The sequence below is a fragment of the Bos taurus genome, chromosome 8, assembly GCF_002263795.3.
Source record: "Bos taurus isolate L1 Dominette 01449 registration number 42190680 breed Hereford chromosome 8, ARS-UCD2.0, whole genome shotgun sequence".
NCBI classification, from domain to species: domain Eukaryota; kingdom Metazoa; phylum Chordata; class Mammalia; order Artiodactyla; family Bovidae; genus Bos; species Bos taurus.
The window spans coordinates 94,395,631-94,410,378 of NC_037335.1; the positions used below are offsets into that span (position 1 = coordinate 94,395,631).

General features: G+C 35.5%; 1 protein-coding gene across 2 annotated transcripts; it reads left to right on the plus strand.

Moving 5' to 3' along the window:
* The first annotated feature begins 12,408 nt into the window (after positions 1–12,408).
* OR13D2C (olfactory receptor family 13 subfamily D member 2C) lies at positions 12,409–14,542 on the plus strand. Of its 2 annotated transcripts, XM_059889306.1 has the most exons (2): positions 12,409–12,456; positions 13,600–14,542. In XM_059889306.1, exons 1-2 carry the CDS (start codon positions 12,409–12,411, stop codon positions 14,491–14,493), a joined length of 942 nt encoding a protein of 313 aa, XP_059745289.1. In that variant the 3' UTR covers positions 14,494–14,542. The 2 variants fall into 2 exon arrangements, with proteins under 2 accessions (XP_059745289.1, NP_001377556.1); NM_001390627.1 differs by lacking the exon at positions 12,409–12,456 and having other exon boundaries at positions 13,558–14,493.
* The last annotated feature ends 206 nt before the right edge of the window (positions 14,543–14,748 follow it).

Genomic DNA, 14,748 nt, shown 5'->3' on the forward strand with positions numbered 1-14,748 from the left:
GCAGAGAATGAAGGATTTAAATGAGAAATTAATATCAAATATATTTTTAAAACTCCATATTTGGAGACTAAATTGTCCACTTTTAAATGATGGGTAAATCTAAGAAGCCATAACAAGGAAAATCAGTAAATATTTGTAACAGAAAAAATGAAAAGAGAATTTATCATATTTTGTTGGAAGCTGCTCAGTGTAAATAAGTACAATGCAGAATAAGGTAAGAATAAGGTAAGAAAACAATGGATACTTGCACAAAATTTTGTGAAATTTGAACAAAATCTTTAGTTAATAATACTTTCAGTTCAGTTCAGTCACTCAGTCATGTCCGACTCATTGCGACCCCATGAATCACAGCACGCCAGGCCTCCCTGTCCATCACCAGCTCCTGGAGTTCACTCAAACTCATGTCCATCGAGTCAGTGATACCATCCAGCCATCTCATCCTCTGTCGTCCCCTTCTCCTCCTGCCCCCAATCCCTCCCAGCATCAGGGTCTTTTCCAATGAGTCAACTCTTTGCATGAGGTGGCCAAAGTACTGGAGTTTCAGCTTTAGCATCAGTCCTTCCAATGAACACCCAGGACTGATCTTCTTTAGGATGGACTGCTTGGATCTGCTTGCAGTCCAAGGGACTCTCACGAGTCTTCTCCAACACCACAGTTCAAAAGCATCAATTCTTCGGCGCTCAGCTTTCTTCACAGTACAACTCTCACATCCATACATGACTACTGGAAAAACCATAGCCTTGACTAGATGGACCTTTGTTGGCAAAGTAATGTCTCTGCTTTTGAATATGCTATCTAGGCTGGTCATAACTTTCCTTCCAAGGAGTAAGCGACTTTTAATTTCATGGCTACAATCACCATCTGCAGTGATTTTGGAGCCCAGAAAAATAAAGTTTGCCACTATTTCCACTGTTTCCCCATCTATTTCCCATGAAATGATGGGATCAGATGCCATGATGTTAGTTTTCTGAATGTTGAGCTTTAAGCCAACTTTTTCACTCTCCTCTTTCACTTTCATCAAGAGGCTTTTTAGTTCCTCTTCACTTTCTGCCTATAAAGGTGGTGTCATCTGCATATCTGAGGTTACTGATATTTCTCCTGGCAATCTTGATTCCAACTTGTGCTTATTCCAGCCCAGTGTTTCTCGTGATGTATTCTGCATATACATTAAATAAGCAGGATGACAATATACAGCTTTGATGTACTCCTTTTGCTATTTGGAACCAGTCTGTTGTTCCATGTCCAGTTCTAACTGTTACTTCCTGACCTGCATATAGGTTTCTCAAGAGGCAGGTCAGGTGGTCTGGTATTCCCATCTCTTTCAGAATTTTCCATAGTTTATTGTGATCCACACAGTCAAAGGCTTTGGCACAGTCAATAAAGCAGAAATAGATGTTTTTCTGGAACTCTCTTGCTTTTTTGATGATTCAGCAGATGTTGGCAATTTGATCTGTGGTTCCTCTGCCTTTTCTAAAACCAGCTTGAACATCTGGAAGTTGACAGTTCACGTACTGCTGAAGCCTGGCTTGGCGAATTTTGAACATTGCTTTACTAGCGTGTGAGATGAGTGCAATTGTGCGGTAGTTTGAGCTTTCTTTGCCATTGCCTTTCTTTGGGATTGGAATGAAAACTGACCTTTTCCAGTCCTGTGGCCACTGCTTAGTTTTCCAAATTGCTGGCATAATGAGTGCAGCACTTTCACAGCATCATCTTTCAGGATTTGAAATAGCTCAACTGGGATTCCATCACCTCCACTAGCTTTGTTCGTGATACTTTATCACATGTTAATTTCCTGGTATTATTTTTTACAACATAGTATTTCTTTTTATTCTCAGAATTAGATTGGAAGTTTCAAGCCTCATTCACTTTTTTTTTAAAAATCACCAAAATAATAAGTTTTCTAGACGTTCATCAGTAAAATCAGATGCAAGAATAAATGGAAATATATCAAAGTTTTTGAGTGAATATAAATTAGGAATCTAGCATTCTATTTATACTTAGCCAAACAAGTGGGACCAAACTGGCATGAATTTTTTGGCTAAGCAAAAATTCATAAGTTTTCTTATATATATGTATATATTATACATACTATTTATATATATATATGTATATAAAATCTTTTCTACTACATTTGATAAACACTTGAGAAAGAACAACAAAGAGATGGAGAAACTGGAAAACATAAACTTAATGAAATAGGAGCATTGAATATGAAATAGAAAAGTGAAACTAGATAAAAGTTAAAGATCATCATATAGTTCAGTTTTTTAAAACAGAGCTGCTTGTTAGAATCACATCTGGAGTTCTGGAGAACAAAACCAATACCAGGGCATTTGTATTTTTTAAACAAATTACAAGAAAATTCTAAAGTGCAGTTGGATTTTAAAAAGTGATTACAGGATTTTCCATTAAATGGTAGTTGTAGTGATAAAGAATTATATTATTTTCTGTTATTCAATCATGATACACTGGTATTAAAACAAACAATAGTTACATAGTGAAAGTTGCTCAGTTGTGTCTGACTATTTGTGACCCCGTGGGCTATACAGTCCATGGAATTCTCCAGGTCAGAACTGGAGTTCGATTACCTTTCCCTTCTCCAGGGGATCTTTCCAACCCAGGGATTGGACCCAGGTCTTCCACATTGCAGGCAGATGTTTTACCAACTGAGCCACAAGGGAAGCCCACGAATACTGGTGTGGGTAGCCTATCCCTTCTCCAGGGGATCTTCCCAACCCAGGAATCAAACCAGGGTCTCCTGCATTGCAGGTGGATTCTTTACCAAGTGAGCTATCAGGGAACCAGAACAAACCAAGGTAGGTTCTTGACCATGTCTCCATTGGACTGTGGAAAAGCTGAGGCTAGAGTTTGAGGCAGCTGGAGCTGAAGCTCTTGCTAATGTTCCCGGCCCCACAATGTCCACCTTTTGTGCCTCATGCCTCCAGGTGCAAAGCCTGACCCCTGTGTGGAGCCCAGGAACTGAGAGGAGGTCAAGAGACCCCTCCTGTGCTAGGCGAGCCAGGCTTGCCCTGTATGCAAACAAATGGACATGTTCAGATGTAGTTTCTGGTGGCTATGAGACCTTATTACTCTCCAAGTTGTATATCCTCTTAGAAAATAAAACTCTCAGTCACCCTCAGACAGCACCAGCAAGTGGAATAGTTACATAATCACAATAGTAAAAGATGTTTATAAGTTTCCATAATCAATAGCCAGGCAAAAAATAAAAGATAACTAAAACTGCAACCCATAATGGAAACATGATTAACTTAACAATACAAAATAATTACATAGAATTTGGGGGTTAAGTAGAGTGATGTGGTAAGTGAAAGTGCATACACGCACATGTTTTCACTGCCTAGCCAGTCTATGTCTTTTGGGGTAATTATTGACACGTATGGTCCTTTTACCATTTTCCTAATTGTTTTGGTTTTATTTCTTGTAGGTCTTTTCCTTTTCTTGTGTTTCCTGCTTAGAGAAGTTCTTTTAACATTTGTTGTAAAGTTCGTTTGGTGGTGCTGAATTCTCTTAATTTTCGCTTGTCTGTGAAACTTTTGTTTCACTTGACAGACTCTGTCAAGTCTGAATGACAGTCTTGCTGGGTATTCTCAGCAAGTGTATTCTTGGCTGTAGATTCTTCCCTTTCATCACTTTAAATAGGTCTTTCCATTCCCTTTTGGGTTTGCAGAGTTTCTCTTGAGAAATCAGTTGATAACCTTATGGGAGTTCCTTTGTGTGTTATTTGTCATTGTTCCCTTGTTACTTTTAATATTTTATCTTCATCTTTAATTATTGTTAGTTTGATTACTATGTGTCATGGTTTGTTCCTCCTTGGGTTTATTCTGCCCAGATTCTACACTTCCTGGACCTGGTTATTTCCTCTCCCATGTTAGGGAAGTTTTCAGCTACTATCTCTTCAATCATTTTCTCAGGTCCTTTCTCTCTCTCTTCTCCTCCTGAGACCAGTACAATGTGAATGTTCAGGTGTTTAATATTGTTCCAGAGGTATCTTAGACTGTCTTCATTTTCTTCGTTCTTTTTTCTATAATCTGTTTTGCAGCAGTAAATTCACTTATCCATTCTTCTTCCCTAGTTCTTCTGCTATTGATTCTTTCTAGTGTACTGAAAGGTCTTTCTTTCTCAGAGAGAACCTCACAATCCTAAAATACTCCCACAATCCTAAAAACCTCACAATCCTAATTTTTAAAAAAATTGTCAACGCATGGTATATGTCCATTATTTGAAAATAGACTAAATAAATCTTGAAGCATGTTTATAATGAGTAATATATAGGCATTATTAATTATTTCTTGAGTATCTGATAATATGTGAAAATACTTATGATTTACTATTAAGCATCACAAGATATAAATTACAGATAAACATAGAAATTTCATGACCTACAATATAATGCTTCTCATTTTTGTGGTTCAGTCGCTAAGTTATGTCCAACTCTTTGCAACCCCATGGACTGCAGCATGACAGGCTTCCTTTTCTTTCACTATCCCCCAGAGTTTGTCAAACTCATGTTCATTGAGTAGGTGATGCCATCTAACCATCTCAGTCTCTGTTATCCCCTTATCCTCCTGCCCTCAATCTTTTCCAGCATCAGGGTCTTTTCCAATGCTTCCCATATTTATCTTTAGAATTTTGGAACTGTCTTTTTCTATTAATTATGTCCCATTCCAGCCCAACGTTGACCCTACTGCCTGACCCATAACAAGTGCTCAAAAAATATTTGGTAAATGAATAATAGGAAAACAGCATGATATGTTTTAATAAAGTATTTTGGAAAAATAGTTAATATTTTTAAAATATCAGTCTATTCCATGCATTAGTCATAAAACATAATTATCATATGGATTAAACAAAACCAAATAAAATCATAGAAGAAAATTTCACTTATATTTTTCAGGGATAATATGAAAATCTCAAGGAAAAATGAAATACCATGTCAAAAATAAGAAGGGAAAACACAAACTGGAAAAGTATTTGTAGAAATTTTAAGAGAAAAGTGGTAATTTATTAAGTATTCATGCAAATTAAGAGGAAAACTATCAAAATACTAAGAGATAGCTAAGCAAAGAGTATTGATACATAATAAAAGAGTAAATATAAGTAATAAATATAGGGGAAATGGTAAATCTAACTAGCAATCATAAGAATAAAAAGAAAAGTAATATTTTATACAAATAGAAAAAAATAAATACATTCTCTGGTTCTGGAAAATATATACAAATGGTTTCTGCAAATATAGCTGTAGCAGGGTAATAAACAGTTAAGTTTTGGAAAAATAATTTTGCATATGTACTAAGGATTCTCTATATTCATCTGTCTCCATTCTATAATCTCATATTCAGAGCTGAACCTTAAGTTACTCCCAGTACCAGGAAAAGCAGGTTAGACTGCCCTGATATATAGATATCAATGGTCATTATATCAAAATCTCAAAATATTAAAAACAAATTAGAATATCCAACTATATTAGAAGTAAAGGCTAGATTATTCTTCAAATATTAAAAAGGAAAGTTATAAGACTGAAAATTCTTAGAAAATTATTGACTTAAAATGGAAAATGCTAGTTAAAATTTATTCATACTGGTATAAAGAAAAATTATTTCTATGTGATTGAGAATTAATGAAAATATGGATGGTAAAAATCATTTAAAAAGGTAGAATGAGACTTATTTAGGATTTTATTGACATTGACCTAGGATTATTTGTGGAATATAAAGATAAATTCTTAGGTGAAAATTTAACATTTCTGAGAACTTTTGGACATATTCTGACTTAAGTCCCAATATATGCTGAGGCCATTAAATAGATGTATTCATGGAATATTCCAAGAAATGTATGGCTGGGAAAGATTTTTGTTAAGTCAGGATAATTGGAGTTTCAGATGGAGCAGAAGTGGGGAACTTTATCTCTAGAGAATCCTAAGTTTCTGACTCACAACCTTAGGGACTAACGAAGTTTGTAAAAATAAGTGCTAAAGTATCTTCCAAAAAAGTCTGAGTCTCTTGAGTAAGTGTCAACTTTAAGGCAAATCATAGGAAACTAGAGTTGCATCACTGATCTTTTTTATATGTTTTATTTCCCTCATGCCTCTTAAGAATATTCATATACAGACTAACTGATTGTGGCTGTTCTTTCTCATGTTTCTTTTTGAGAAGAAATAAATTGTCTTTCAAATTTAGAATCTTCTGGCCTTATTTTAGTTATGCACAAAAAATTCAAATTCTTGAGAATGTTTTCTATTACTTAATAGAGTGGTGTGAATGACTTTAAAACTCAGCCACAAGGTAAGAGAAATTGAGACGTTCTTATTTAAATTATTTCAAAAGAAAAACAGAATATCAATAAATATAAAAACTTTTGAGTGAGGGACCATTGCACCTGGAATTTGAAAATATGTATATATGTTTATACATGTGTAAAGTAAAAAAAAAATTTTTTAAATAGGCACCATCTCCAAGACCAGGATACCACTTAATTTTCATTTAAATCCCAAAATATTCCAAGGAAAAGTGAGGAAAAGAAAGTTGCCTGCAATGCAAAAGATCTTTGCAAATAATATGTTAATGAATACTTTGAGTACTGACAAGTATGGAGTTCACTAAAATCTTAAAGAAATAAGTATCTAGAGAAAGACCCCTTGGTCATTTATACATCATTCATACATAAACTATGCTCAATAAGAGTTTGAGGATACATTAATTAAAGATGCTTATGATAAAAATAGGACTAGAAACAAAAAATATGCACTAGAATTCAGAAGTAAATATGAGGGTTAGTGTGAGTCAGGAAGGCCAAAGCAAATGAAAATACTAAAATTTTTTGAGTTCTCATTAATATAATTAATCAATTCCACTACCTAGAGTTTAATTCTCTATACTAAACCAGGAAAAAAAAGTTTGGGGCATGTTTTTTATTTGAATTCATTATTGTGATAATGTCATCATAAGTGGAAGACAATGAATGTCTTCAATGTTTTTAAAAGAAGCAAATATATATTTAATGTATATGTTTACTATATGGGTCCTTATGATAGTTAATTGCATCATATTAAATAGTGATTTTATATAATAATTAATAAATATGTAAACACTGTTACACAGTGGTAAAAAAGGGGAGCTTGGAATAATAAATATAAAGGTTTAAATCAGTTCTGGTATGTACCAACTATAAGATACTGAAAATTGTACTTGACTTTTGAAATCTCAAAATAATTTCTTAATTGTTAAAAAATTCATAACAATATGGGGACTATTCTGAAAGGTAAATGATAAAAATTATATGAAGTGCCTAAGAAGCTAGCATTTTACATTTCAATTACTCATCTCTTGGAGAGCTATAATAATACTATTTTCCTTGTATATTAATTGATTAGAGTTCATAAAAACTATAAATTGAGAGTTGGGAAATCCATTTATCTTTGCAAAATATCAATGTCTTACCTGATCTTTTTCTAGAAACTGGAGAGGATAACAGAATTGTTTACTCTAGTGAAAATTTAGATTATAGATGGTATCTGTTTTTCACTGAAATCTTATCACTTTACATGTTAGATGTTTAAATTCCATAGAACGGAGAGGGGGGAAAATCTAGAATGTTAGAGGTCTCTAAAGAAAATTAGAGAGCTTGAGTTACACCTTGGATAGAAAAGCCATAGATCTGTTACAACACTAAATTGGTGCCTGGATGAAGTCCCACAGCACTGGGCCACAGAGTGGTTTCTTCAAAAAGAATTGGGTGAAAGGGATTGGAGGACAGCTAGGATCCAGGCCACATCAGGACGTTAACAAATAAGGGTTTCATCTTCTAGTGACAGTTCTGTTCTAGGCCCCAATGATCTGTAATTTCTTCTGAGAATATACAACTAAGTCAAGAACTCAAGTTGTTTATCTTGGTTTACTTCCTGAAGACAATAGACACTATTAACCTGGAAGATTGAAGAGTAGGGATAATAAATGCTTTAGGTCTACCAGAAATAAGGTTTCCCATGGATAACTGGTCAAGGCACAGTGTACAACTCAGCCTTAACATGTAGTCTCTAGACACCTAAAGCAATTACTGTACTGATTATACTGTTTTAACATTTTTTGCTCTGAGTTATTCTTCCTAACATATTTGGACACCTGCTTAAGTGTTTCTCTCTTTTTTATTATATTTTTCATTTATGCACATTTACTTTAAAAGTTTGGATAATTCATAAAAGTAGAAAAATGTCTCTTAAGACAACAATGAATATTTCAGATATTTCTTTCCAGTCTTTCTTTGTATTCTGTCTGGGTGATTTAAGTTTTACAAACAACGTTTTTAACTGTTCTGTTTCTGTTTTTACCTAATCATTTTTAAATAATTGAAATACCATTTTGTATTAGTATAAATTTCTCACAAATATTATATTAACAGGTACATAGTGGCCCAGGGAATGACTATAATATAGTTATATAACAATTCTCCTAGAATTAGACAAGAATGAAAAACTTTTAAAAGATAATTTTCAATAATGCCAAAGACCTAGTAAAAGTGGAATTAGCCAATATACACACACAAAGTAAACCAATTTTATTAGAAACTACCAAAAATCTTAAAAAAAAAAAAAACTTCATTCCCTTATTCCCAGATTCTGGGATTCCATTTTAGGGATGTAAAGTTAAATGGGGAAAACATTTAAGGCACAATGAAATTTGACAGAGTATTTTTGTTGACTGCTTCTGAAAAGGTATTCTAGCGTTGCAATAGTAATGAAAATTATTTCCTCTGTACCATTTTTTAACCTTCCCTCCTCCCCCACTCCATGTGAAAGCCTTAAAACAGATCAGTGTTATCTCTTTAAAAAGTATGCAAGTAAAATATTTTACAGCAGTTATCTAAGAGTTGTTAGGATACCAAATGCACACCACATTTATTTTCTATAAGTAATTTTCAAATAGGAATCACCATTTAGAAGATGTTCCATAGAAAAGAATAGAGGGCATTTAACTTGATTCACATCTCCCTTCTGAAACTGCAGTACATTCAGACCCCAGACAACTGAGTTCCTTCAAGGCCTATATCATATATTTATTCCCAGAGAAAGAGTAAGTTGATACATGTGCCTAGAGCAAATCAAACTCCAGTCTTAGTACCAAGTAAAAGTATATCCTGCCATACCCAACACTGCCTATCCTCTTTGAAATGTATACCTACAAATGTATACATGCAACTTCAATACGTTCACACTTCTACTTTCCATCAGTTCAGTTCAGTTGCTCAGTCGTGTCTGACTCATTAAGACCCCATGAACCACAGCACACCAGGCTTCCTTGGCCATCACCAATTCCCAGAGTCCACCCAAACCCATGTCCATTGTGTCAGTGATGCCATCCAACCATCTCATCCTCTGTAGTCCCCTTCTCCTCCTGCCCTCAATCTTTCCCAGCATCAGGGTCTTTTCAAATGAGTCAGCTCTCTGCATCAGGTGGCCAAAGTATTGGAGTTTCAGCTTCAACATCAGTCCCTCCAATGAACACCCAGTACTGATCTGCTTTAGGATGGACTAGTTGGATCTCCTTGCAGTCCAAGGGACTCTCAGAGTCTTCTTCAACTTCACAATTCAAAAGCATCAATTCTTTGGCACTCAGCCTTCTTTATGGATCAACTCTCACATCCATACATGACCACTGGAAAACCCATAGCCTTGACTAGACGGACCTTGACAAAATAATGTTGACAAAATAATGTCTCTGTTTTTTATATGCTGTCTAGGTTGGTCATAACCTTTCTTCCAAGGAGTAAGCATCTTTTAATTTCTTGGCTGCAATCACCATCTGCAGTGATTTTGGAGTGCCCAAAATAAATCCAGCCACTGTTTCTCCATCTATGTGCCATGAAGTGATGGGACCGGATGCCATGATCTTCGTTTTCTGAATGTTGAGCTTTAAGCCAACTTTTTCACTCTCTTCTTTCACTTTCATCAAGAGGCTCTTTAGTTCTTCTTCACTTTCTGCCATAAGGGTGGTATCATCTGCATATCTGAGGTTATTATTTCTCCCAGCAATCTTGACTCCAGTTTGTGCTTCCTCCAACCCAGCATTTCTCATGTACTCTGCATATAAGTTGAATAAGCAGGGTGACAATATATAGCCTTGACATACTCCTTTTCCTATTTGGAACCAGTCTATTGTTCCATGTCCAGTTCTAACTGTTGCTTCCTGACCTGCATACAGGTCTCTCAAGAGGCAGGTCAGGTGGTCTGGTATTCCCATCTTTTTCAGAATTTCCAGTTTAGTGTGATCCATGAGTCAAAGGCTTTGGCATAGTCAATAAAGCAGAAATAGATATTTTTCTGGAACTCTCTTGCTTTTTCGATGATCCAGCAGATGTTGGCAATTTGATCTGTGGTTCCTCTGCCTTTTCTAAAACCAGCTTGAACATCTGGAAGTTGACAGTTCACGTACTGCTGAAGCCTGGCTTGGAGAATTTTGAGCATTACTTTACTAGCGTGTGAGATGACTGCAATTGTGTGGTAGTTTGAGCTTTCTTTGCCATTGCCTTTTTTTGGGATTGGAATGAAAATGGACCTTTTCCAGTCCTGTGGCCACTGCTGAGTTTTCCAAATTTGCTGAAATATTGATTGCATCACTTTCACAGCATCATCCTTTAGAATTTGAAATAGCTCAACTGGGATTCCGTCACCTCCACTAGCTTTGTTCATAGTAATACTTCCTAAGGCCCACTTGACTTCATATTCCAGGATGTCTGGCTCTAGGTGAGTGACCACACCATCATGATTGTCTGAGTTGTGATGATCTTTTTTGTACAGTTCTTCTGTGGATTCTTGCCACTTCTTCTTAATGTCTTCTGCTTCTGTTAGGTCCATAGCATTTCTGTCCTTTATTGAGCCCATCTTTGCATGAAATGTTCCCTTGGTATCTCTGATTTTCTTGAAGAGATCTCTAGTCTTTCCCATTCTATTGTTTTCTTCTATTTCTTTGCATTGATCACTGAGGAAGGCTTTCTTATCTCTCCCTGCTATTCTTTGGAACTCTGCATTCAGATGCTTATGTCTTTCCTTTTCTTCTTTACTTTTCACTTCTCTTCTTTTCACAGCTATTTGTATGGCCTCCTCAACAACCATTTTGCCTTTTTGCATTTCTTTTTCTTGAGGATGGTCTTGATCCCTGTCTCTTCTACAGTGTCACAAACCTCCATCCATAGTTCATCAGGAACTCTGTCTATCAGATCTAGTCCCTTAAATCTATTTCTCACTTCCACTGTATAATCATAAGGGATTTGATTTAGGTCATACCTGAATGGTCTAGTGATTTTCCCCACTTTCTTCAATTTCAGTCTGAACTTGGCAATAAGGATTTCATGATGAGCCACAGTCAGCTCCCGGTCTTGTTTTTGCTGACTGTATACAGCTTCTCCATCTTTGGCTGCAAAGAATATAATCAATCTAATTTCAGTATCAACCATCTAGTGATGTCCATGTGTAGACTCTTCTCTTGTGTTGTTGGAAGAGGGTGTTTGCTATGACCAGTGCGTTCTCTTGGCAGAACTCTATTAGCTTTTGCCCTGCTTCATTCTGTATTCCAAGGCCAAATTTGCCTGTTATTCCAGGTGTTTCTTGACTTCCTACTTTTCCATTCCAGTCCCCTATAGTGAAAAGGACATCTTTTTTGGGTGTTAGTTCTAGAAGGTCTTGTAGGTCTTCAAAGAACTGTTCAACTTCAGCTTCTTCAGCATTACCTGTCAGGGCATAGACTTGGATTTCTGTGATATTGAATGGTTTGCCTTGGAAATGAACAGAGATCATTCTGTCGTTTTTGAGATTGCATCCAAATACTGCATTTTGGACTCTTTTGTTGACTATGCTGGCTACTCCATTTCTTCTAAGGGATTCTGACCCACAGTAGTAGATACAATGGTCATCTGAGTTAAATTCACCCATTCCAGTCCATCTTAGTTCACTGATTCCTAGAATGTCGATGTTCACTTGTCATCTCCTGTTTGACCACTTCCAATTTGCCTTGATTCAGGGACCTAATATTCCAGGTTCCTATGCAATATTGCTCTTTACAGATATCCTGGAGTGTGCTCAAGTTCATATCCATTGAGTTGATGATGCTATCTAACAATCTCATCCTCTGTATTTGATCATTTTTTTCCTCTAGTGATATTTTTTAAGCTAGGTAGATTGTCTTGAGGTTGGAAAGGTGTTTTGAAAATAATAGTCTTTCACTTCTTTATTTTAAAGAAAAGGTCATCTACCAATATCTACTAGTTAAATTTTTTCAAATTAAAGTTATTATATCCATACTCTATGGTGCACAACTCAGATCTTGAGCCAATCTCTAATTCTTGTTTTGGAAAATATTGAGCCTAACTGAAAATTCAACAAATAGGAATAACTTTCACATGGACAGAAATAAAAGGCAAACTCCCCTGAGTATAATTTTGTTGTTTGTATCTCTTTAAAATCTAAAGAACCCAAAACTAATTGCAATATATTTACACAGAAGTCTCACCTCAAAGTCCCACCAAAATGTTTAGTTTTGCATTGTCTGCTATTCAATTACAATCCTACATAGAATTGAAACACCAGTGGCATATTCCAATGATATCAGAGAGAGGTGGTCTAAAAGGCCTTGCTATTCATGTGCTTCTATACAACCAGCATTTACATCACCTGGAAACATGTTAATAAATTCAGATCATAGATCTCACTTCAGATCCATTGATGGAGAACTTTTTACACAGATTTCCCATGTGACTTATCCATATATTAAATCTGTAAATATTCCACTAGATGGTTGGTTTTACATTCCACTAGATGGCTGATTGTCTTCCTCAGTTTCACAATAGAATCATCTGGAGAGCTCTATTTCAAAAGATACCTTATTCTCACTTCTTAGTCAACTTGCATAATTTAGGGAGGGCAACAAACATGCAGTTAAAAAAAGGGGAATGTAAAGTCAAAAGTGAAGATTTGAATAGTAGTTTTTTCACTTACTGTGTTTCAAAATACTTTTAAAACATAGATACTCTATGAACTTTATTTCCCTCAGGGAATTACAGTGATGATAAAATAAGTAATATGTGTGAGCATATTAATAAACTGTAAAATACTAGACTAAGTTACTCTTAATGACTGACAGGTATAAAATCAAATAAATCAGCATTTTTAAGAGATTAAACATGCTATCTCCAAAATAACAATATTCAGAGTATGTATGTGAGTCAACTGAGTTTGAAATAACAAATGTTTATTAAGATGCAAATAGTTCTTCCCTGACTCAGAACTTGTATATCATAATCTCAGGAAATAGGATTCAGGAGTTTGTATTTTTAATAAATTACCAATGTAATTATTGTGTCTCTTTTATCCCCCGACTTATGAGCTTTTGAAGAGGAATTTTAAAAGCTAAACTCACAACTATAAACACACTGCAACTAGTACTGACATGCTTATTGGCCTTCCTGCAATGATCTCTTACTTCATATGATAATACTGTATAGACTCCTTAAACCCACGTCTCTTCTGAATTACTCCAGGCACAAAATAAAATGGAAAGAACCAATTGGACAGACATTGAGTTCACTTTACAGGGACTTTCTGAGCATCCAAGAGCCGAAAAACTCCTATTCATGATGTTCTTGGTGATGTACATGGTGATCCTCCTGGGGAACAGCACTTTGATCATCCTCACTCTCCTGGATTCCCGCCTTCACACCCCTATGTACTTCTTTCTCAGTAACCTTTCCTTTCTTGACATTTTGTACACATCCTCCTTTATCCCCTCAACAATGATACACTTTCTATCAGAGAAAAAAAACATCTCCTTCACTAGATGTGTTGTTCAGATGTCTGTCTCCTTCACCATGGCATCCACAGAGTGTGTACTTCTAGCAGTGATGGCATATGACCGCTATGTAGCCATCTGCATCCCTTTGAGATACCCTATCATCATGAGCAAGGCACTTTGTATTCAGATGGCAGTTCTCTCATGGGGATTGGGCTTTCTCAACTCATTGACACAAACACTTCTTGCAGTACGGTTGCCCTTCTGTGGGAAAAATGTCATCAATCATTTTGTTTGTGAAATATTGGCCTTTCTCAAGCTAGCTTGCACAGATATTTCCTTGAATGAGATTACTCTAATGTTAGGCAATGTAATATTTTTGTTTGTTCCATTACTGTTGATTTCTATCTCCTACATTTTCATTCTTTCTACTGTACTAAGAATCAATTCAGCTGGAGGAAGAAAAAAGGCTTTTTCCACCTGCTCAGCCCACATTACAGTGGTGACTATGTTTTATGGGTCAATCCTCTTTATGTATATAAAGCCAAAATCCAAAGATACTGCTTCTGACAAACTGATTGCTCTGTGCTATGGAGTAGTCACACCGATGCTCAATCCTATCATCTATAGCCTGAGAAATACAGAGGTGCATGATGCTATGAAAAAACTGACAGCTAAACAGTTCTGGAAGAAAGAATGAGGAAATTATATCTTTGAGCTTTTTCACCAAATAAGCTCATATAGTGGAGATAAGTTTTTCAATATAAATGTAAGAATGGAAATAAAGGACATATGTAAAATTACAGAATTTAAGTGTCAAAAAGAAATTTTACAGTAATAATCTAACTTTATCATTTATGAAAATAACATAAAAATGCAGGGACAACTAGTGTTAGAAGTGGGAGTAAACTTTTAGAAACAAAATTGAAATAAAGCTTCTCAAAAAAAAAAATCC

Coding starts and splice junctions, on each gene's coding strand:
- OR13D2C (XM_059889306.1), top strand. CDS start 12,409: ATGGACAGAAATAAAAGGCAAACTCCCCTGAGTATAATTTTGTTGTTT. Junction 12,457..13,599: donor TGAGTATAATTTTGTTGTTT/GTATCTCTTTAA, acceptor TTCACTTTACAG/GGACTTTCTGAGCATCCAAG.